General features: G+C 54.0%; 1 protein-coding gene across 2 annotated transcripts; it reads left to right on the top strand.

Annotated features, from left to right (window-relative positions):
• Positions 1 to 3,215: 3,215 nt before the first annotated feature.
• Positions 3,216 to 22,684, top strand: CTSB (cathepsin B). Of its 2 annotated transcripts, XM_060102643.1 has the most exons (10): positions 3,216 to 3,342; positions 14,477 to 14,627; positions 15,605 to 15,690; positions 16,629 to 16,743; positions 18,300 to 18,418; positions 19,196 to 19,281; positions 19,576 to 19,719; positions 20,079 to 20,195; positions 21,339 to 21,467; positions 21,820 to 22,684. In XM_060102643.1, the coding sequence occupies exons 2-10, from the start codon at positions 14,502 to 14,504 to the stop codon at positions 21,903 to 21,905; spliced, it is 1,008 nt and encodes a 335-aa protein (XP_059958626.1). In that variant the 5' UTR covers positions 3,216 to 3,342; positions 14,477 to 14,501; the 3' UTR covers positions 21,906 to 22,684. The 2 variants fall into 2 exon arrangements, with proteins under 2 accessions (XP_059958626.1, XP_059958627.1); XM_060102644.1 differs by lacking the exons at positions 3,216 to 3,342; positions 14,477 to 14,627; positions 15,605 to 15,690; positions 18,300 to 18,418 and having other exon boundaries at positions 16,670 to 16,743.
• The last annotated feature ends 952 nt before the right edge of the window (positions 22,685 to 23,636 follow it).

Raw genomic sequence — 23,636 nt, 5'->3', positions numbered from 1 at the left:
AGTCTTATCTGTGGGACTTCCCTGGTTGTCCAGTGGCTAAGGCTCTGCGCTCCCAATGCAAGGGGCCTGGGTTCTATCCCCGGTCAGGGAACTAGATCCCACATTCATGCTGCAACTAAGGAGCTGGAGAACCACAACTAAGGAGCCCGCCTGCTGCAACTAAGATCCCACACAACCAAATAAATAAATAAATATTTTAAAAAAAGAAGGTAGAGAGAGGATTCGCTTTTATCAGGTGTCACTCTGTTGGGTCAACACCTGGGAGGAAGAACTAGCCGATGCCCAAACCATCAGACTCCACTGTCAGCTACTAAAGAGCCCAGTAAATATCGACTGACCATCCATTAAAAATCTCTCCACCACCAGCCTAACTCTCCTGGATTTAGAAGCTGGCAGAAAGAGGTCAGAGGAAAATGAATTTACAAGTGTTTACAAAAGAGGGAAACACAGATCTGGTATTTCTTCAGAAAAGGGACTTTTTAAAGGACAGCCAGAAAAAGGGGGTGGGGGGAGGATTGTTTCTACTTTAGCCTTTTCCAGTACTTCCTTAATCAACCCTCTTAAAAAAATTTTTTTTGTGATAGTTTTATTGAGATATAACTGACATACCAAAATATTTACTCATTTAAAAATGTACAATTCAATGTTTTTTTCTTTTACTATGCTCATAGGGTACATATATATCCATCACCACAATCAATTTTAGAGCACTTTTATTACTCAAGAAATCCCATACCTTTTAGCTATCACCTCCCAAATCTCCCATCTCCCTGTCTGCCCCCCCAGCCTGAGACAATCACTAATCTACTTTCGATCTCTATAGATTTGCCTCTTCTGGACATTTCATATAAATGGGATCATATGATATGTGGTCTTTGTGACTGGCTTCTTTCACTTAGCATAAATGTTTTCAAGGCTTATCCATGCCGTAGTATGTACTGATATTTCATTCCTTTTTATAAATGAGTACCATTCCATTATACGGGCATATGGCGTATTGAGTATCAGTTCATCAGTGGATGGGCACTGGGTTGTTCTACCCTTTGTTTATTGTGAATAATGCTGCAATGAACATCTGAATCCAAGTTTTTGTGAGGATATGTTTTTATCTTTTTTGGTTGTATACCTAGGCCTCTTTCCCAGAAGCTCAACAGGCAAACATCTTCTGCACATACAGGCCAAGGCCCTTCTGTACATTCTGAGCACTATTCCCTGGTCCCAAACCTGGCAAGTTAAGCCAAAATTCTATTAAACCTTCAAAGTCCATTTCATTTATTTATGAATTCACTCAATGAACAAGTGTTCGTTCTCTACTAGGTGCCAAGCACGCTACTATGTGCTGGGGATGCAGAGGGAACAACACAGGCAAAGTCCTGGTCCTCTTGGGGCTTAAGAACCAGTGAGAGCAAAGAGGGAAGTAACATAGATCCTGTGGCATGTTGCTTCCTCCATGAAGCAACTGGATCTCCCAGGAATGGTTCAATTCTACTCTAGTAGTACCTGTTTATTTTTCTTTTGCCCTATTTCAAAAGGGATTTCTATCTCTATAATGGCACCCATCCAAAATTCCGTAAAATTGAGAGAATGCATGGAAAGCACTTGGCACTCCTCTTGTCATGCTGTAAAGAAGAGAGAGGGAGAGAGAGAGAGAGATTTATCATGATCATGGGTGTGTCTTCCTACCTGTGCCTCTTATGGGCACTATTATGGAATTCAAGAATGACTGATGTCATATGAAGGTGACTTGGCAAAACACTGACTTGCAGTCTGGAGTCCAAGGCTGGAGTCTCTTGATCCCCACTGCTGTTGTAAGCTCCTTGGATATTCCACACACTTGAGGATGCAGCAACCATGCGTGGACTGAGTCTTTTTTCCTTTCACTCTTACCCCTAACTGGGACCAAACAGGTGTGACCACATGTGTCCGGAGAGCTCTCTGAAGGGCCCTGGCATGCACAGGGACTGTGTCACAGCTCATGGCCAGGCATCCGCAGGACTCAGCAGACAGCCAGGGCCTCCTGGAGTTGGCCAGACCTACAGCTTTCTTACTACAGGAGCACCAGGATAAAATACCAGACTTTTCTGAGCCTGTTGAATAAAACTGGGATCATACCAACGTTGCAAGATCGTCATGCGTATTAGAAACATCCAGGCAGGGGATTTCCCTGGTGGTGCAGTGGTTAAGAATCCGCCTGCCAATGTAGTGGACACAGGTTCTAGCCCTGGTCCGGGAAGATCCCACATGCCACGGAGCAACTAAGCCCGTGCGCCACAACTACTGAGCCTGCGCTCTAGAGCCCGTGAGCCACAACTACTGAGCCCGCGTGCCACAACTAATGAAGCCCACGCACCTAGAGCCCGTGCTCCACAACATGAGAAGCCAGCGCAATGAGAAGCCCTCACTGCAATGAAGAGTAGCCCCCGCTCGCAGCAACCAGAGAACGCCCGCGCATAGCAACGAAGACCCAACACAGCCCCTAAATAAATAAATAAATTTATTTATTTATTAAAAAAAAACATCCGGGGAATCATGGAACCAAGTGGGACTTGAGCCCCTCCATCAGCCTCCATAGGGACCCCCACCCCCAAGTAAACTTCAAGTACAGCAGTGTGCTTGCTGTGTACGTCCTCTTCAGGACCGGCCTCCTGGCACCACTCTTCCAAACGTGTTTCTGCCTCTCAGGTCCTTCTCTATATAAATCCTGGTGCAGCTCCTGAAGTTAGTCCTCAGTGGTAATTAACTACTACCTTTTTTTTCTTACATAGCTGGACTATCTGATAGGCACAGCCTCAGAATAGTACAGCTGACAGCCTTTTAAGGCTCTTCTGGGAAGCCTGCTGTCTCGATACCCCCATCTCTGGCAGTTGTTTCTGGATCAACGAAATAAGAAACAGCTGTCCCCTCCCCCAAGTAGGGATCCGGGCTTTGGCTTTGATGCGCTGCGTCTGGGCAGGGTGGGCCCCGGGGAATCTCTCCAGGCGGGGTGAGGCCCCGAGGGCCGCCTCCAGCCCCCTTCCGCTCCGCACGGGTCCCAGCGCGCAGAGTGGAAGCCGGCGGAGCTCAGAACCCCTCTTTCCAGGCGGCTGGAGCCCGGAAGTCGGGCGGGGGCGGGGCGCTGGCGGTCACGTGGTGAGTCAGCCGGGCGCGGGGCGGGGCGCGGCGGGGGCGCCGGCGGTCACGTGATGAGTCAGTCGAGCGCGGGGCGGGGCCGGGCGCTCTACTTAGCGCGGGGGCGACCCTGGGGAGCTACAGCGGCTGCTCAGGCACCGGCACAAGCCCCAACACCGGCCAGGGCGGTCTCAGGCTGCAGGCCCAGGCCCTCTGCAGCGGCAGCGGAGCGCGGTGAGTAAGTGCGTGCGGGCGGGTCGGGGGGATGGGGAGACCGGCATCCCTGGCCGGCGGAAAGGGGGACCCTCGGGCAGTCGCAGCCGAGCGAGCCGGGGCGGCACGGCGCCCTCCCAGACGTCGTTGTGGTGAGAAAAGCAAAAATCAACCCCCGCGCGGGTAGCCGGGGCTCCTCCCCCATTCCCTCTCCGGCTGGGAGGCTCGTGTCCCCCCGCCAGCCCCCCGTCCCCCGGTCGTGTTCTGACCCCAGGCCGGGTCATCCAGACCCCACGGTCCGCAGTCTTCAGGGCCGGGGAGGGCCGGGCGGTGGGATCCGAGGGAGGAGCCTGCGAGGAAGAGCTTGGCCCGGGCCCCGCTGACTTCGGCGGCAGCTCGGCTCCCCAGCCCCTTTTGAGCTTCTGGGCCTCAGTTTCCTCGGCAAATTGCTGGGATGATAGTATTTACCTGCATCAGTTTTAGGTGTATTCTTTTTCTAAAGGGTTTGCCCGCGCAGTTTCTTGCACACAGTCACACCCAAGTCCGGGGACCCCCAGAAGACAGAAATTGTAAAACAGGAACCTGGAACTGGGTGGAGGGGGATGAGACCCACAGGAAGAGTTAAATCCACAGATGGGAGGAGAAACTAAGCAGAGTGGGGGACAGGAGGCTGTAGGACCCGGGGTCCCAGCCCCTTCCCCCCGGGAGTGTGGGGGGAGGGAGATGCCGGGCCCACCCCTGGATTGCTAAGGAAGGGAGCCGGCCTGGGCCCAGGGTGCTGCGGGAGAGGCGAAGGCAGGGCAGAGGCCCGGGGGCATCGCCTGTCCCTCAGCTGATGACCGTGGAGGCCTTGGAGAGGGAGCGTTGTGGGGTGACCGAGTTTGGGGGTCCGCCGGCTGTCCAGGTGGATGTGAATTGGATTTGTCTTCTTCGTGGGCCTCGGTCAACCCCTTCCTCAGGCACTGAGGAAGCCAGTAGGCTGGCACGGGGAGAAGGACAGTAGCTCAGGCTCCATATTCCCTCCCCCTGACCCAGAAGAGACTCGTACCCAGTGGGGGGAGGAGGGGTTCAAAGGGAGGCCTAGAACCTTTGGTTACCTTTGGAAAAACTGACCCTCAGGTGCCTCACTAGAGGCAAATGCAGCTGAGGTGCGTTCATCTAGTTGAATCTATAGATGCAGCGTGATACGAGGAAGAGCCTTAGCAGGGCGTCTGGTTTGGTAAAGGCTACTTTCCTTTTCTTTCATAACATCCTTAACTTTCTGGAGGATTGTTTCCCGTTGGCACTGGTGATGGTGACTTAGCGCCCTTGAGCTTCGTAGAGAAAGGGGCTGTGCTGCCCCGTTCAACCTGTGTGGCTTTCCCAGCGAGTTGAAGGCACCCTGGAGAATGGATTCGCTCAAACCTTTGGGGGCATTTTTGTCCCAGAGCTGGGGTGCAGCCAAGTGGAAGGGTGCAGATCCCTTATCTGGGGGCTTCCCAGGCCCAGGGGAAGGCCACTTGGGCCAGACACAGCCCTGGCTCCACTTGAGCCCCCCCTGCTGCTGGGTCAGGACAGCGTGTTTCTGAACTGGCCAGGCAGTGAGTGTGGAAGCCCTTTAGCTCCAGGAAGCACCTGCCTGTGTGCTGCCGATTCAGCAGCCTGAGCTGCGGCCCTCCTTGTAGATGGGCTCTTTCTTTCCCCAGCTGCCGGCCCTGGGAGTTGGAGTAGGAACTGGCATACATTTTAGGGCTAAGATACCTTGTGTTACCCTTGGCAGCTGGATTGGGAGGTGAAGGAAGAGTGCTTTCAGGTGAGCCTTGGGATGTCTGTTGGGTGGTTTTCTTAAATGTGGTGATGAGTTGGGGTTGTATTGAATATATCCCCGTGCTCGGGAGAGAAGAACTGAAACGTTTCAGGGTGAGGACCCACAGTGTCTGCCGCCTGTTTTGGGCAGTTTAGCATAAGGAAAGCGTTGGAAATACGTGAGGCTGAACTATATGGAATGGTAGTTTTTGTACGTCAAGGAGGATTGCAGTCAGGCACTTGGATGTGGTTCAGCCTCATGTGTAGAGGTGGTCAGAATGGACGGTAAGTTGACGAATCTAGTTGAAGCACACACGCAGGTGTGTGTTGGACTCACTGGGTTTTGGGAGGCTGTCGGCATGCCACCCCTCATCCCGTGTCTTCATCTTTCTGGGTTCGCGCTCAGCGCACACTCCAGAGCTGCCTAAGCAAGGGTGCCTGGGAGATGACTCCCACGTCCCTCCATGCCTGGTATGTTCACATCCCAACCTAGTTTGGGTAGGAGGGGGATCTAGGGATCAAACACCATTAAATGTTCAGACTTCAGTCCCGTCTTAAAGCGCAGGCCTCATCCCCACCTGCTTTCTGCAACACCCACAACTTATCTCAGGGGTGTCTGTGTGTGTGTGTGTGTCTGTGTGTGTGTGTGTCTGTGTGTGTGTGTGTGGTCTTAGAGTCAGCGCCTTCCCTGCTGGTCATGGCCCCAGTGGTCAGGCAGCAGCTTCCAGTTTCTTCACTCTGCAAATCTGTTACTGGTGTCTGAGGGACCTTGTAACTCCTATCTTCTCTTCTCTATGATTCTCCTGCCTGGTTGGGTTTTTTTTTCTCCTTGTTCTTTTAATACTTTGTATCAATTTGTGAATAATGTTATTGAAATTAACATACTTTAATTATACTGCATGTGTCCTTTTTCCACTTGTGTCTGTGAGATTGATTTACGTTAGTTAATACATAGATACATAGCAGATCCAGTTCATTCATCTTAAATGCACGGTGTATTTATTTCCTGAGGGACAGTTAGTTTTGCTTTTTCACTGTTCTCACAGCGCTGCAGTATCCTTGTGTCTGTCAGACACTTGCAAGAGATTCTCTAGGGCAGAAGCAGGAGAAGTCAGTGAGTTGCTGGGTCCTAAGGTGTGTGCACCTTCCATTTTTCTAGATACTGACAGTGCTGTCCAGTGAGGTTTTACCAACGTATATTCCCAGTGGCCTTGAGGGTTCTTGTCTCTCATGTTTACCAACACCAGATATTATCGGCCTTTAATTTCTGCCAGTCTGGTGCGTTTGAAATGCTGTCCTTGTTTTGATTTGCATGACTGGGAAGTCAAATTCAATTCTTTGCTCTAGGAAACCATTGATGAGGTTTTTCTGTTTTTGTTGTTGATCAGTGATAGCTTGTGGGTTTTAATGTGTTTGTCCACAGCTAGAACTTATGAAGGCTTCTTTTGATCCTAACCTAGGTATCTGGACTTGTCTGCAATTCGATAGTATTTTCTGATTTTTTAACTTTGAGGATGCGTGCGGGTTTTGGGTACTGGAAGCCTGACTCTTCCACTTCACAGGGGAGAAAACTGAGGCAACTGCAAGTTTGTGACATGACAGCTGTCACCCAGGTAATTGTGGGGGAATCTCTACAATTCCATCTCTTGGCAGTTCTGTTCCTACCCAGGTACACCATCCAGAGCTTGCCTTGGGTCTTTTCTTAAGCTTCAGTTCCCCTCACCTGGGAAACAAAAGCCTTAATCAAGACCAGAGGCCCTTTTCCGTCACTACCATCTTATGAATGCTGGGCGCTGGGAAGGATGGTGCCTGCAGTCTTGACTGTATTACCCGTCTCTGCGAGGCAAATCACTCCCTTAGTCCGGTCGTCAAATAATCTAGAGTTACCAGCACGGCAAGGAGGATAGGACAGATACCATCTAGGCAGTGAACTGATGCAGGATAGAGCAGTGTGAACCTAGCTCCTCTGCCGAGAGACCCAGCGGGGCTGAGCTTCTCCGTGACCCCCTGACCTGCTGACCTGGACTGGGGCAGGATGTGCTCACTGGAACAAACCAGTCACGTGGCCTCTGGGCTTGCGCAAGACCTGGGCGATGCCGCCCGAGAGGTTCAGCCGCTCCAGGGTAGAGGCCTCGTCACACGTCAGCTGGGAGCCATCGGCACCCCCCTTCTCCATCTACTTAACCCTGCAGGTATTTGGGGGCTGCTTTGTCCTGGTGGTCAGGAGAGCAGGATAAACCATCATCTGAGTAGGGGGATCATGATTTTTCTTCCACACTGGGATACAGCTGAGATCAGACAGAATTACCCTGGGATGGCAGGAGGTAACCGGCCTGTGCACGGGGAGCTGTACGTTCGCGCTGCTGGTGCTGGTGCCTGAGGGATTGTTTTCTGGTGGCTGTAGGGCTGTCCACACACACCGAGCCAGGCTGCGGGGAAGACGTCTCCTTCCATCTCCCAGCAGCCTGGCGAGGGGAGTGTATCTTCCCAGGGCCCCAGGGGAGGAAGCCCGGACGAGGCCGGAGAGGCGAGGCCTTTCTGTTGCTTGCTCTTGTGTCTGCCAATCCCCCCATCATCGCCCAGCCAGCAGGGAGATGTACTCTGGCCTCGGATTGAATTAGGGAACTGCTGTGTTCCCGCAGGCTGGAGAGGCATGGAACACTAATCTCATTTGACTCTCCAAGGATTTCTGAAAGCTTTTATGAAGTAGCCCCAAGGCCCTTCAGAATCCAGGCAGCACGCCCGTTTTAGAAGCTGAGACACGGGGATGAAGTACTCCTTCAGCATCTCGCGAAGTCAGGGTCAGAGTCGGGGAGCAATCCAGCAAGCAGAAGCCTCCAGAACTTTCCAGAACTTTGCCCAAATGGTCATGTTTCTCAAAAATACAGAATGTTTTGACCGCTGAGGGCCTTCTTGGGGGGTCCATTGTTTTAGGCCTAGGAGAGCAATTTTCTTCTGTGTGCAGGTTATGAGCTGCTGTGACTGATCTTAAGCAGCGTCCCATTTGTGGGCAGTGTAGCCGTGCGGTTTCCAGGCACCATGGGAGAGCAGCTTGAGGAGGCCTCTCTGCTGAGCCTGGTGGGAATTAGTCACTTATTTCAGATAGACGACCGGCAGATGGGGAGCAGGGGGGTCCCTGTGATTGTCCAAAAGGGTTCAGGTGGTGGAGGCAGGTGGGGCCTTCTCACAGCTCCTGGAGCCTGCAGTGACGCGCTGGATGCCTTTTCTGGGCCACACAGCACTTGCTTGGGCGCATTCAGCTGCCGGGAGCCGGGCTCTAGGGGCTGGATAGCCAGCCGGTGCCTGGCCATCTGTCTCCTTAAAGCTGTGAGGATAGGGCTTCCCTGGTGGCGCAGTGGTTGAGAGTCCGCCTGCCGATGCAGGGGACACGGGTTCGTGCCCTGGTCCGGTAGGATCCCACATGCCGCGGAGCAGCTGGGCCCGTGAGCCATGGCCGCTGAGCCTGTGCGTCCGGAGCCTGTGCTCCGCAACGGGAGAGGCCACAACAGTGAGAGGCCCACGTAACGCAAAAAAAAAAAAAAAAAAAAGCTGTGAGGATGAAGACTGGCAGCTGTTTTTGTTTGGTTTTGGTTTTGATTTAAAGATTATAAGCCAGAAAGCAGCTTCACATGTTTCCATTAGGAACCAAGACGTAAAACAGAAAGAGCGCATCAAGGCTGTGCTGCAGACTCGAGGAGAGGTCCCGGGTGTCCTTCGGGTCGATCCGAGCACAGTTGAGGTCAAGGCGCTTGTGCCGCTCCAGCATGGAGGTGTAAGTGGGCGGCTGACGTGGAGGGGAAGCACAGGCCTGCCTGCTTCTGTGTGGGAGCGCTGAAGTGGCCCAGGCTCCAGGAGCAAGTGCTGCGGTGACGGCGAGGGGCGGAGCAGCCTTTGTGGAAGAGAAAGAAACACAAGCTGTAGCAAAAGGTCCCACTGGACCTTCACAGCCCTCCAGCCCTTCCACCTTCCCCCGCCTAGAGCCACTCTGCGGACCTGTCAGAAACAACCTCAATTTGTGGCTGTTGGCAACATGTAGGCACTCAGTTCCTTTGAGCCAACAGTGAAAGGGACAGCAGTGTTTAAGCGGCAGCAGCGGGTGAGGGAGGGCACAGGACCTGATGAAAGACTGTGGCTGGACCTGCATCCGTCTTCTTCTGGATTAGCCGCGAGATCGCAGCTGGCCGATTTGGAAATTTCAGGTACATGTGTCCTGTCTCCTTAGATCAGGTTTAGAATCCAGTCTACAGAGGGCTCTTAACCACGTAAGAAAGCTGTTTTAAAAGTCAATCTTGGCTGTGTGTCCCTGGGATGTCAGAACGCCTGTGTTCATTCCCCTCCTTCCAGAGCCCCGAGGCCCATGGTGGCCCCAGGACTGGCTTCACGGTGGTGTGGGGAGCAGCTCACAGAGTCACCTGGACGCGGGCCCCACTTTGCCCGGGACAGTATTCTGCCGAGCTCGAGCGGAATGCGCTTTCACATAAACAGTTAGGTGCTCTAGGGCTTTGGAGCGGAAAGAGTGAGAGAGCCCATGTTTTAAAGCCAGAGGGTAGCTTGGAAAAGGGCCAGAGGGTGTGATGGAGCCCAGGGTCTTCCCAGCAAGTCAGCTGACTGAGGGCTGCAGGGCACATCTGCCCACAGCTGTCCTTCCTCCTGTCCACACCCTGATGGGGATCTGGTGTCTTGCAGGTGTCCTAATCCTGTTTGGGGCCCTCTTCCCTCACAATAAGGACTTTCTGTCCTTTCTCGTTTTTAAGGGGGGAGAAACCCCCACAGAATTGAGAAAAGGGAAATGTTTGTTCAAAAGAGGGGAAGTGAAAGCTGGTAGTGTTTCATGCTGAGGCCACGAGTGGGACCGTGACTGGCTTGGTAACAGCACAGCTCATGCTTTAAACCGTTTGTGCTTAGTTTGTCCTGTTTCACGATGCATGTGGATGTGGACAGAGAGGAAGAGCTGGTGTCCACTGGAATGCAGGGGCATCTGTCTGTCCCCATAGGAGGAGAAATTTGATTCCGTATTCTCTGGGATCTCAGCAACCCCCGGACCCTTAGAAGGAGAGGTCCATTGGGAGATTGATTAGAGTTAAAATCTCAGTTTTAATTGGGGCTCTTTGTGACGTGGAGGTATTTTGGGCGGGTTTGAGTGAACTGGACTTGTCTGGCACGGACTGCAAGTGGGGAAAGGCGAGGAGACAGGGAGGAGGAGAAGGGTGGGGCCTTTGCTGCCTTCTGACTGGCAGGCACCCTCCTTTCACTCTGGACTTCCACCCGGGGACACGAGTGGTCACTAGCCCCATTTTACAGGTGGTGAGACTGAGGCTCAGTGAAGGCGGGTACACAGTTGGGAAGTAAGTGGACTCCAAGTCTCCTGACCCCAAGCCCCACTCTCATCCTCTCCAGCGGCTCCCGCGGCTGTTGACCACTTGAACTCCAGCCCAGATGCTCTCCTGTGATGCTGCGGCCCCGGCGGGCGGGCTGAGGCTGCAGGGAAGGCCCCATGACCAGGCTGGAGTGGTGGTTCATACTGCACCCTGACCCCAGGCTCACGGGCCCGGTTCTCACTGAGGCCAGGGATGAGCAGGGAGAACAGTTGACAGGAGCCATGGGGCAGGGAAGGAGGGCGGGACGTGGGGCCGTTGTCAGCCCAGCGACTGAGAACCAACTGGGAGCCGCCCACGTTCCCCGCCCCCGCGAAACCAGAGAACCCTTTCCTCTTTTTTTTGGCTGTGCCATGCAGCTTGCGGGATACCAGTTCCCGGACCAGTGGTGGCCAGGGATCAAACCCAGGCCCTCGGCAGTGAAAGCGCCGAGAGCTAACCACCGGACCTCCAGGGGGTTCCCGAAACCAGAGAGATCTGTGCAGTCCGGTGCGTGGAGGTGCCCCACGCTCCACGTGAGCGGCCGGCGAAGCCCGCCGGGGGCCCTGGGGACACTCCTGTTTGACACACGGGGAGTGTTCTGCGCGGATGGCCTCTGGTTTCCCGAGGACCCTGCCATGTTCCTGACACCTGGACAGGTAGTGGTGAGAGCCTAGGGTGGTGACCCTTCCAGGTGCGATTCTGACGGGCCCGTCAGCCAGGCCTCCACCTGCCTGGTGGGTCCGGACGCCCACGTGTGGGGAGCACACCTCCCATCTTGGGGCAGATGTTGTTAAGATGCCGGGGGTAGGTCAGGGTGTCGATATAAAGGAACCCTCTGCTTTGCATCTCTGCCCAGAAGACTTTTAAAAGAGGCCCCAGAGAGCTCTGTCGCTCCTCCTGCCGCACGGGGACGCGGAAAGACGTTTCCTAACAGTTTGGAGGCTGCCTGACATGGGGTCATGTGAGCATCAGCTTCCCCGTGAGTCACTGAAAACGGGAAAGTTAAGCGTTCTGAGCAGGAAGTCACTGGGGAGAAGGCATCCGATTGGAAACAGCATTTGGGGGTGCATCAGAGCAAATGTTCTTTCAGCTGGGTGGCTCTGGGTCTTTGGTAGCACCAGCTATTATTCTTCCTTAAAAAAACCCCACAAATATAACATGCTCATTTTAAAATATATATATATATATATGTAACATACTCATTTTAAAAAAAGGCGGCTGTATAGTGAAAATCAGCAGCTTCTTGGGACTTGTGTATGTTTTTCTCAACGTTTTGCACGAGTGACGGGGATGAACATGTACGTGGCCTGATGGGCTCACACTTGCCATGACTCACCTGCCGCTTTGCTCTCCTTCACTTACTGTCTGTTTTGGTCTCTTTTATCAGTACCGTGTGATTCACTTCAACTAGTTCATTTCCTAATGGCTGCTTTTGTGTTCTATCATTTAAGCATTTACCACAGCTGTTACAGTTAATGTTATTAGATGCTTTCTTTACGGCCTTTTGCGAACACCAAGAATGTTTAGTGAACACCCGTATACCGGTATCTTTCATCTTGAGGCTTGTGGGATAAATTTCTAAATGTCAAACTGCTGAGTCAAAGGGCATGCAGTTAGGAGAATTGACAGAGGGTGGGTCATACCTACCACTGGGTATTCATCAGCGTTAGCATCTGTTTCCCTACACATCTAACCCCAGCTGAAAACTTTCCAACCCTGCCACCTTTGCCGGTCTGGAAGATACATACCTCTTTGCTGAGCATCTTTAAGTATCTGTTGGCCTTCTATAGTTTTTTCTGTACATTTACTGTGTATGTCCTCTGGCCATTTTTCTATTATGATTTTTTGAGTCCTTTGCATATTAGGGAAACAGAGCCCTAAGTATTTGTAAGGACTGTTTTTTGTCCATTTGTCACTTTGTATTTTTTTTTTTCTAGAAGAGAGGCTTTATTTTCATGTAATCATTTTCCCCTTTTAAGATTCTGTTTTATGTCAATCTTAGGCATTCCTAACGCCAATGTTACATTTTTAAAAGTGCCCTTATTTTCTTCATACAACTTCTGTTTTTATTCAAGATCTTTGTTCCATGTAGCACTTTTTATATAGTAAGGACTTGAGGGTAAAGATTGAGTCTTTTGGGGTTTTTTTTTTTTTCCGAAATGCACAGCCAGTTGTGCAGGCACCATCCACCAAGATGTGCTATTTCCTCCCTCGTAGAATGTGCTTCCGAATGGCCTGTTTAGTTGATGGCAGCTCTTCCTGGGCTGGCGTCACCCAGGGTTGATCATACGTTTCCCACCCCAGACCTTCGGGCCTCCATCACTGTTCTTTTCCAGAACCGTCTGGTTATCTTCACACATGGATTCTTCCAAGTGAATTGTTGCTTACGTTAGGTTTTCCCTTGAATGTAACTCACTGTGTGGAAGGCAGCATCTTCAGTACTGTCACCTACGTCGTCTTCATGTACCCCTCACAAAAACCTGTGACCTGAGGAGGTGACCCAGTGACCCTGCTGTGCCAGCCCCCTGAGGTCAGGGACAGTGGGCATCTCACGAGGCCCCGCAGTGCCGTGGCGCCCAGGTCACATTTCTTGCTCTCATCAGAGCTTCTTGCCTAAGAGTGTGCCTCAGAGGCTGAGCTGGAAGTTGGCCATCTCCTGACCTGCAGGCCAATCCAAGAGCTAAGGCCTTGGTGGTGATGGGATGGCTTCCCTTCTCGGGAGCCCCGTCTCTGAAACTGAAAGCAGAGCCCTTGGCTGACTGCAAAAGCCACAGACAGTTCCGGGAGACCTGTGCCACCGGCCAAACCAGCGCTGCTTCCCGGCTCTCAAGACAGCACATGCGGGGCTGCAGGTGGGCTTGTGTTTGCTTGTTTGGTGTCCAGAATGTGGCTCATGAGATTTATCTTCTCTCGCGTTTTTCGTATCCCACTGGTCTTCCGCTTGAGACATGATCACAGGGAAAGGCCGTTTATTCCTTGGGAGCACAAACTTGGGAGAAGTCACAAACTTTGTTCCAGGAACCCATGCAGAGGCAGGTTGGCCATAGTGGGGAGGACACTGGATTCGACTTTGCCTGAAGATCCGGGTTTGTCCATCTGTTTGGAATGGACTTGTTGAAACTGCTTGTCGCCTGGGCCCTGCGGTGGGTTCTGACAGCAGAGCGGCCTCGGCCCCGACCTCCCAGGTCACGAGATAGTTGATCCACAAACCGTGCAGTGACCAGCATCATTTCAGACTGTGAGCCCTGCCCTGGTCCTGCAGCAGCTCTAGAGACCGGGTGACATGGTGTCCTGCCGGCATCCGACGGGGCCTCACGCACACAGCACAGCCCTTTCTTGTCTTTCTCTCTCTCGTGCATGCTCCCAGCCACCTGGAGGAGAAGCACACAGTCTGTCTTAGCCATTCAGGCCGTTACAACAGAATGCTACAGACGGTGGCTTCCAAACAAACTTACTGCTCACAGTTCTGGAGACTGGGAGCCCCAGATCAGGGGCCAGCATCTGCCAGTAAGGACCCCCTGCCTGGTCAGACTTCCCCTGTGTCCTCACATGGAGGAAGGGGCCAGGGAGCTCTGTAGGATCTCTTTCATAACAAGGGCACTAATCCCATTCATGAGGGCTCCACCCTCATGACCTCATCATTCCCCAAAGGCCCCACGTCCTAACACAGTCCCTTGGGGGGTAGGATTTCAACTTGAATTTGGGGGCATGGGACACAAACATGAGTCCATTTCACAGTCCTGCATGCTATGGGCATGGGCTGGGACTTTGAGACAAGGCCGAGAGCACATGGGCACCGAGGCTTGAAGGCTGTCTGCTGACACCTCAGCTCCAGAAGAGGAAACTGAGGAGCACAAGGAAGCAGATGGTAGAGCCAGGATGGAATGGGATCCCTTCGACCACTGGGTTGTTTGTGGCCCCAGAACAGTGCTACCTGAGGTGACACCTTCTGTGTGTCCAGCACCTGAACTGAGGGAAAAGCAGCCTGATGTCTTGTGTCCTTTCCTTTCCAGGTTAATCTAGGATCCAGTTTCCAAAATGTGGCGGCTCTTGGCCACACTCAGCTGCCTGGTGGTGCTGACCGGTGCCTGGAGCAATGTGCATTCCCCGCCTCTGTCGGATGAGCTGGTCAACTTTGTTAACAAGCAAAACACTACGTGGAAGGTGGGCTGGGGGCCCCTTCTGTGTACTCTGACTCCCGAGGGAGGGGCTGCAGCTGTGGCCCACGGGACAGTGTGTCCTAGACAGTTGACCTGATGCACAGACCTGGCCACTGAGGCCCACGCGCACTGCCCTGTCCCCTTCCCTGGAGTGTGTGTTGTCTGTGTGTGTGAAGGTGCGTGGGTGTAAACCAGCTCTGGAAGAGTTCACCGCCGGGCAGACACTGTAACCCCACCGTGGCAGGTGTCACAGCCCATCAGTACCACCAACTCGGTGATTCTGCCCAGCCCTGAGGCCCGAGGCTACAGGAACAGAGGGATGAGGGATAAGCCATGTTCAGGGCAGTGGAGGGTCTCTCGTGATGTCAGCAAATGGTACAGCTTGGGGGAGATACCCACTGGTCTGAGAGCTGCCCACTGCCCATGCGGTCACTCTGGTCTGCTCCCCGCCTGCTCTGCAGATGCCTGTCTTAATCCATTCAGACGCTGTAACAAAAGCACATAGATCAGTGCTTGTAAACGGGAATGTGTTGCTTGCAGTTCTGGAGGCTGGAGGTCCAAGATCAGGGTGTTGGCACAGTCGGGTTCTGGTGGGGGCCCTCTTCCGGGTTGCAAGTGGCTGACTTCTTTTTGTGCCCTCACTTAGCCTGAGGGGTAAGCTAGCTCTGTGGAGTCTCCTTATAAAAGGGCACTGATCCCATTCATGGGGGCTCCACCCTCATGACCTAAGCACCTCTAAAGGCCCCACTTCTTAACACCATCACATTGGAGTTAGGTTGCAACATGAATTTTGGGGGGGAAGCAGACATTTGTTCTGTAGCAGTGCCCTAACCCCCTTGCTCTGCGGAGGTGGAGGGGACCCCCGGCCTTGTCAGGGCTTGTGTGGGTGGTGTGCATGCTCCACCCCGTCTCTGGAAACATCCCCACCGCCCTGCCGCCCTGTGTTGGTGGGTGACTGCTATGGGTGCGGCTGTCTTCCAGGCTGGACACAACTTCTACAACGTGGACCTGAGCTACGTGAAGAAGCTGTGTGGCACCTTCCTGGGCGGGCCCAAGCTGCCCCAGAGGTGAGTGCCCACTGCTGGGGAGGACACGCAGCTACACCAGCACCGCTGCCATTGGAGCAGAGACGCTTGGCACAGAGGGAAGCGGGGGGAGGCAAGGAGGCTTCCCCGGCATCCGGAGGCCTCACGGACCCCGGAGCTGCAGGGACTCTGCCTGAGGTACAGGGCCTAGCCGCCGATGCCAGAGTGTCCTACGGTGCTTCTCCAGGCGTGCCAGCCGCAGTGGGAAAGGCCCCAGGTCTGGGTCTCCAAGATCTGAATGGACCCAATCTTGAATAATTTAAGGAAAATCTAAGAAAAGCCATATGATCTGCCGTTAATGTTTTTTTTTTTTTTTTTCTGGAAAAGTCTGCAGTTTCTATTTTCGTGTAGATATTACTCTTGAAGGAAGTGTTAGAAAAACGTAACAGTGAGGATGGGATAGTAACGTTATGGGGACCATTACACAGTTGTGAAGGTATTTGAAAAACGATGAGCCTGGGCAGATGTTTGATTCGGGGTCGGGTTGCGGAAGCAAGAGACACAATTATCTGGACCCTGTGGCAAAAACTCTTCAAAAATATCCACAAAATGGGTGTAGAAAGAAATGTACAGAATAGTAAGTTACGTGGAGCAGTAGAACCTATTTTGTTTTATAAAATTCCAAGGGGGGAATTTCCTGCTGGTCCGGTGGTTGGGACTCCACGCTGTCACTGCTGAGGGCCCGGGTTCGATCCCTGGTCGGGGAACTAAGATCCTGCAAGACGCACGGCACAGCCAAAAAAAAAAAAAAAGTGTTTAAATAAATAAATAAAATTCCAAGGGGACACCCTTGCATACTCCCTCCTTTGCATGTCCTTGTGCCTCTCCCCTTCTGGGTGACGGCAGTCAGCTGGCCTTTGTGGGGATAGGAGAGTGGGTTCTAAGGTGACAGCTTGTGATGGAGACCTTCCTTTTTCCAGAGCTGCCTTTGCTGAGGGCATGATTCTGCCTGAAAGCTTCGATGCCCGGGAACAGTGGCCAAACTGCCCGACCATCAGAGAGATCAGAGACCAGGGTTCCTGCGGCTCCTGCTGGGTGAGTCCCCTGCTGGCCGGGAGGGCTGGGGCCAGGGGACAAGTTGGGGTGGGAGAGACCAGGGGGGTTGAGGTTAGACCAGCTGTGACTAGGCAAGTCACAGAAGGTTCCCGAGGCTCAGTCTCCACCAGTATAAAAACAAGAAGGATCCCTAAGGATGTGAATCATTGCAGGACCAGGTGAAAGAATCAGTACACGCAGGATGCCCTGTACAGGGCATGTCCCACGTATGGGTTGTGAAGCAGTTTTTATTTCTGTTTGACACCCTGTCCTAGGCCATCAGCAAATACCATTAACTTTGAAGAAGCATCCCATCTGTATCAATGAGCTGCCTAAATTGTGTTTGTTTGGGTAAAATACTCATGACATAAACTTAACCCTCTTAATCATTAAATGTACCACCCAGTGGCATTGGGTCCATTCGGGTTGCTGTGCAGGTATCACCACCTCCGTCCATAGAGCCCTTCATCGTGCAAAACTGAGACTCTGTGCCCACGAAACGCTAACTCCCATTCCCCTCTCCCCAGCCCTCAACAACCACTCTTCTGCTTTCTGTCTCTTGTGGTTTTTCTTTTTTTAAATCAGTGAATCAGTGTATTCCAGGGTAACTCGCAGGGTGGGATCGGGATGAGGGTGTGAGTGGGGACGGCAGTCTGGAAGCATGTGCAGTCGCATTTTGCACTGCTGAGGAGCCCCTGGGACAGTTTTTTTTTTTTTTGCTGTACGCGGGCCTCTCACTGTTGTGGCCCCTCCCGTCGCGGAGCACAGGCTCCAGCCGCGCAGGCTCAGCGGCCACGGCTCATGGGCCCAGCCGCTCCGTGGCATGTGGGATCCTCCCGGACCGGGGCACGAATCCGCGTCCCCTGCATCGGCAGGCGGACTCTCAACCACTGCGCCCCCAGGGAAGCCCCCCCGGGACAGTTTTATAGCTCACCCAGGGTATGGGGGGTAGGTAGCTGCTTGGAAAGGGAAAGTACATTCTTAAGATTCATGAACGGGTAACGGGTCTGTTTCACGGGGACCAGGAATATGTCAGCGAAGGTTTTCATCATTGTTCAGGGACTAACAGAACATAGAGGCTACCAGGTCCTAAGTAAGTACTAAAGGCTTTGATGACACAGAATTGATTGCCCCGTGCAGTCCTGGGTAGGGTCAGCAGAAGGACCGGGGGAACTGTAAGGGCCCGAGGGGGAAGCGGTCACGCTAACAGCTCTGTGCTCCACCCCTGACTTTTTTTTTTTTTGGTCTCTCAACGATTTTAACTAGTCTGGGTACCTCATATGTAAGTCGAATCATACACTATTCATCCTTCGTACAAGCAATATTTTTATGTCAGAAACCAAAGACCGCATGTTTCAGCAGCGAGCTGAATGCCCAGGTAGAGGTTTGGGGTGGACTGGTCTCTTGCTTTAATGCCCAGCTTGAGCACCAGGCCCCTCCGCTGCCGTGGAGAGGGACCAGCCGCCAGGAAGGCGCGGGGTGCCCGACGTTGCCCCCCGGGTGGAGGCTGGGGGGCCCGCTGTGCAGGATGGGGCTCAGTGCGCCGGTTTTTGCAGGCGTTTGGGGCTGTGGAAGCCATCTCTGACCGGCTCTGCATCCGCAGCAACGGGCGTGTCAACGTGGAGGTGTCCGCCGAGGACATGCTGACCTGCTGTGGCGACGAGTGTGGGGATGGGTAAGTCGGAGCCCCCCGGAGCCGCCCAGCAGACCCGCGGGTGGGCGCTGGCCGGGGGGTTCCCTGCGGGCGGGAGCGCCACTCCCTCAGGCAGGACGACGCCTCTGCTGAGACACGATGGGGACCCAGGGTGTTGGAAACCAGGCCGGCCGCGCAGAGCTAGGTGTGGGCCGTGGGGGCCAGACACATGTTCTGGGCACAGGCGGCTCAGCTTCTGGGTTTTGTCGTGCTGGTTCCCCTTTCCTGCTTGAGGAAGTGTAGTAGCCTGGGGCCTGTCTCCTTCTCTGTAGTTAAGGGTGGGGGGCTCCCAGACAAGCCACGTTAGTAACCAGATCCCTGTCTTCTGCCAGCTCTGTCCTTGCTTCTGCAACAGTGGTTCTCAGATGCGGCTGCAGATAGCGATACCTGGGAGTTTAAAAAAAAAAAAAAAATGCCCAGGTCTCACCCCACAGCAGTGACATGGGAATCCCTGGCACTGGTGTTTTGTAAGAGCCTCGGGATTCTAACATACTGCCCTTCGAGAACCGCTGTCTAGACAGAAGACAGAGCCTGGTGTGGACGTGATTATGAAAGTACTTCTGTCTTCTGGGGGATCTTGGTGGGCAGGCCTGGGCGAGTCCCTGCAAGAAGTGGCTGTCGGGAGGATGAATGGGGCATTTGGGGATCTGCGAGAACCGTTGGGCCAGTTGCTGAAGGCGGTGGTGGTGCAGCGGGCTGTGGTCTGGGAGCAGCGAGAACCACTCTCACCGTGAGTTTAACCAGTGCTTCTTTTCTCAGCTGTAATGGGGGCTTCCCCTCTGGAGCCTGGAACTTCTGGACGAAACAAGGCTTGGTGTCCGGGGGCCTCTATAACTCACATGTGGGTGAGTGTCTGCCCTCAGCCCCCATCTGGCCAGATGGATTTTATACGCAGGAATAATAGTGGTCTCATTTCCCCCTACAAAGTAGAGGTTAAGGGCTGAGGGCAGGAATGCTGGGCTGAAAATCCAGGTCGAAAGACAAGGCAGCCTTGTGTGCGGCAGGGTTAGCAGCAGGAGGACAGCGTCAGTGCCGCAGGCTTGAGGGCAACTTCTGTTCCCGCGAGCCGTCGCCCCGATTCTGCTCTCTGGCCTCGAGGGGCCTCCTCCTGACACCCACCTGTGCCCTTGGCCCTCCAGGTTGCAGGCCCTACTCTATTCCCCCCTGCGAGCACCACGTGAACGGCTCCCGGCCCCCGTGCACGGGGGAGGGCGACACCCCCAAGTGCAGCAAGATCTGTGAGCCGGGCTACACCCCGTCCTACAAAGAAGACAAGCACTTTGGTAAGCGGGGTGGGTGACCCCAGCGCACCGGCGGGGGGAAGCCAAGGAGGGAGGGCCAGGACTTCGGGGTCTTAGGTCAGGAACACAGAACAGGGCCTGTCTTCCGGGAGGGAGCAGTGCACTGCGTTCTCGGCCCGTTTCCACCCTGAAGTCTGCGGGAATGGTGTCTTAGACCTTCAGCCGTGGAGGGAAGCGACCCAAGCCCTCATTGCACGGGGGAGGAGTCTGCCCTAGAATCCCTCTGGGTGCCGCCTGCCCTGCTCCCAGGGCCTCAGGCTCACTGCGCACACGAGCCGGGGGCAAGCCCGTGCCACCCTCTGTGGGAGGCGCCCTGTCCCACTTGGCCGGTTCCTTTGCAGGATGCAGTTCCTACAGCGTCTCCGGTAGCGAGAAGGACATCATGGCGGAGATCTACAAAAACGGCCCAGTCGAGGGGGCCTTCTCCGTGTATTCGGACTTCCTGATGTACAAGTCTGGTGTGTCTCGACCCCTGGTGGCAGCTGGCGGGGGAGGGAGGTCTGCGTTCCCCACTGGCGGGACCTCCTGGGTGGGAGGCGGGCCTCCAGGGGGAGGTGGTGCCACATGCCCCTGGCCGCTCCCTGGCTGGTGGTAGAGCTCTGGGCACCTTCCTGCCTGCCCTGTCCTCTGGCTCCTCCTGGCATCTCCAGAGGTCTCCTGTATGGCTGATTCCTACTACTCCCGGAAAGGCCAGCCCAAATATCTCCTTGGGGAGCCTTTCCATCCCCACCTCCATCCGCCTCCATTGCTTCCTCATCGCATTCACATTGTAACGGTAGGAGTGACCTCCTTCATCTTTGTCTTGGCAGAGCCTAAGCATCATGCCCAGCACCCAGTGGATGAGGAAAGAGGGAGCACCTTGCTGTGGGGATTCAAACGGCCAGGGACAGGATGGTCCCTGCCTGAGAGCTGTCTTAGAAATCCCCCATTCCAGACGAACAGTCTGTGCTGCGGGCTTGTCTCATTTTATATGCTGCTAGATGGAAAACTCCAAAGCTCTCCAATCTTATAGAAAAAAACCCAAGGTGCCTGGCAAGAAAAGAACTGCCAACTTTATCATTTTTAACAGTTTCCACCAATATTATATGAGAGGACGCATTTCCAGTTTGACGAAGTGATTCACCAGGGAGGCGGTAGCCTGGGGGTCCTCGGAGCACCTTAGCCAGCATCTTTCTGGGTCGTCAGCACTGGCAGCTGCCGGCCCAGCCCCTCTCTCCCAGCACCTCTGCAGGGTGTGTCCCAGAGCAGCAGTTTAAAACTAAGCCACGGAACCCTTTTGACACATCGTTACATGGAGTCCCTGGATGTAACACAGTTAACTTGGTATTTTTATTAGAATTTACAACTTTAGTTTTAAAGGCAACCAACAAACACATCTGATTGGCCTCCATCTTAATATTTACCCCCCATATGTCAGGCTTTCAAACATAAGTAATTCCCAAATGTTGTGGGAACCCCTGGAGCCTTCTCGTGGAACACCAGGGCCCGTCCTTTCCTCCGGCCCCGTCCGTCCTGCCCGGGGTGACCAGCCGAGCTGGAGGGGTGCTGTGGCAGATGGGGTGGCCGCCTGGTCTCGGTCTGACCGCCTTCTCCTTTCCCAGGGGTGTACCAGCACGTCACGGGAGAGATGATGGGTGGCCACGCCATCCGCATCCTGGGCTGGGGAGTGGAGAACGGCACCCCCTACTGGCTGGTCGGCAACTCCTGGAACACGGACTGGGGTGACAATGGTGAGTGCAGCCCCTTCCTGCTGAGAGTAGGGCCCCCCCGAGCCAGGGCACAGCGGGCGTCCTGTCCTCCTGCTCTGCCAGCTGCGCAGGTGCCGGGGAGCCGGGGCTTCCGCGAGGGCAGCCTCTGATCCCGGGAGGGTGTGTGCTCGGCCCGGGTCCCCACGGCACCGGGTGCAGGGGCCGGATGCGGGGCTGCGCTGCGGGGTGAACGGAAGCCGGCGGAACACCTTGTGGGCCGGCTGGTGACGGTTTTGAGGCTGGTTTGTGACTTCCGCTTCCCCGTCTTTCAGGGCTGGGTGTGGGTATGTCTGCAAAAGCCAAGCACACTCTAAAGGCGTCTTCTGCTCTCTAGGCTTCTTTAAAATCCTCAGGGGACAGGATCACTGTGGAATCGAATCGGAAATCGTGGCTGGAATCCCATGCACTCGTCAGTACTAGAAGATGTAACCACCTGTGGGCCTGTCCGCCGGCCCTGGGGCAGTTTTTCCCTAAATACCGCCATTCGGACTGGGGATGAGATGGGGGGTAGGAATGTCTTTTATTCTTTGAGTTAGGATGAGATACAAGGGCTTTTAGCCAGGGCCTGAGGACTGGGTCGGGCCAAGCCTCCTGTCTGCCATCCGCACCGTCTTCCAAGGAGATGCAGCCAAGGCCAGCCCAGTGGACGGGCTGTCACGACGCAAGCCTCCGCCAAAGCAGAGCGAGCCTCTCCTGCAGACCAGCTGTGTAGTGCCTGCTGCCCCCGCCTCTGCGTCACCAGGGAGCAAGACAGACCTGAAGGGTCTGTAGTTGCCCAGAGGAGTGGAAAGCAGAGCTCTCCTAGCTCCATGGATTCCCCCCCGAGCAGGCGGCTTTCTAGATCCGGAGTAGGTTGAGGAGAGAGAGAGAGTGGGGCAGCCCTTTGGAGAGAGCCACGTTCTCCCAGGGCACCTGCACCTGTCGAGGTCTGCGGCGCTGCTGGCCCTCTCTGGTCTTGTCCTTGGCATGATTCTTAGGTTTTCTGTTGTGTGCTCCTCGGCTGATCATGTGGGTGAGAGTCTACTCGTTGGAAGAGCTGTACTCGTTGAACAGATTGTCTCCTTCAAACTCGGTGGTTGAGATTTCTCTGACCTGCTGCCCTCTGATACCACAGTGAAACTAGTTTGGGGAGAAGCCGGCTTTTACTGTTTTAAAATCACTGCTTCACCCTGTTAATAAAGGAATGACTGCCAATAAAATGCCTCTCCTTCAATGTGAAGTCTGCGTTCTGGTGGCATCTCGAAGTCACTGTCTGTAGACTTTTAGCTGCTGTCGCTCCTTCTCCCCCAGAAGGAATCGTGTTCCCATGGATCTGGGTGCCCTTGAACCTCTAACCAGGGATATCTTGCCTGGGTTGAGTGGAACAAAAATACCTAACTTTTTAACTTCACTGCTGCAGCCATACTTTCAAACCACAGCACCTCCTCTCTTCTTACCTTCCTGTCAACGCTTTTCTATAAATCTACCACCCCACACTGCCCCAAGCCTCGATGAGCTCTGTGCCTGCTTAAAGAGGTAAGAACTCTTACCTCTTTTTTTTATTTTACCAACCACACACCAGCAGCGACCTGAGGCTTCCTGCAGGCGTGGTGAACTGGCGATGTAACCAGTCCTGCTGGAAGACCAGCTGCCCGGGTCAGGGCAGAGGCCGTGTGCAGTGTTATGAGGTCCTGTCTCTTGGGACACTCGTTAAGAATTACCCGTACACAACGGGAGGACCCCAGTTAGTTCTCGAGGGAACAGGAGACAGAATCTCCACCTGTGCCCGCACCCCGGCCTGTCAATACCCCAAGTCATTCCCTTCCACAAGTGGGAGTGGGACCAGCTCTTCCCAGAAGCACAGGAGGTTTAACTTCTGACGTGCCCCAGAAATTAGGCCCAGAACTACCTCAGATACGCTCTTAAACACGTGGTGAACGTCACTGCAGGAAAAACTGGTGTCACTCATAGTACTTACAGAATGTTTAACAAGGGTTAAAGCTACAAATTCATCATTGCGGTCGGTGTCTGTACAATTTCAACTGGGATACATTCGTAAGCTCAGTGAAGTTCTAACGTTTTCTACCCACTCCCAAACTGAGTTGAATAATTCTGTTTACTACTTTCTCCCATTCGCACCCCCTACCCACCTGCACCTCCATCCTCACCTGG

The sequence above is a fragment of the Mesoplodon densirostris genome, chromosome 6 (assembly GCF_025265405.1).
Source record: "Mesoplodon densirostris isolate mMesDen1 chromosome 6, mMesDen1 primary haplotype, whole genome shotgun sequence".
NCBI classification, from domain to species: domain Eukaryota; kingdom Metazoa; phylum Chordata; class Mammalia; order Artiodactyla; family Ziphiidae; genus Mesoplodon; species Mesoplodon densirostris.
Note: the sequence above shows the minus strand (reverse complement) of the source record. Positions and strands in the feature narration are given on the sequence as shown.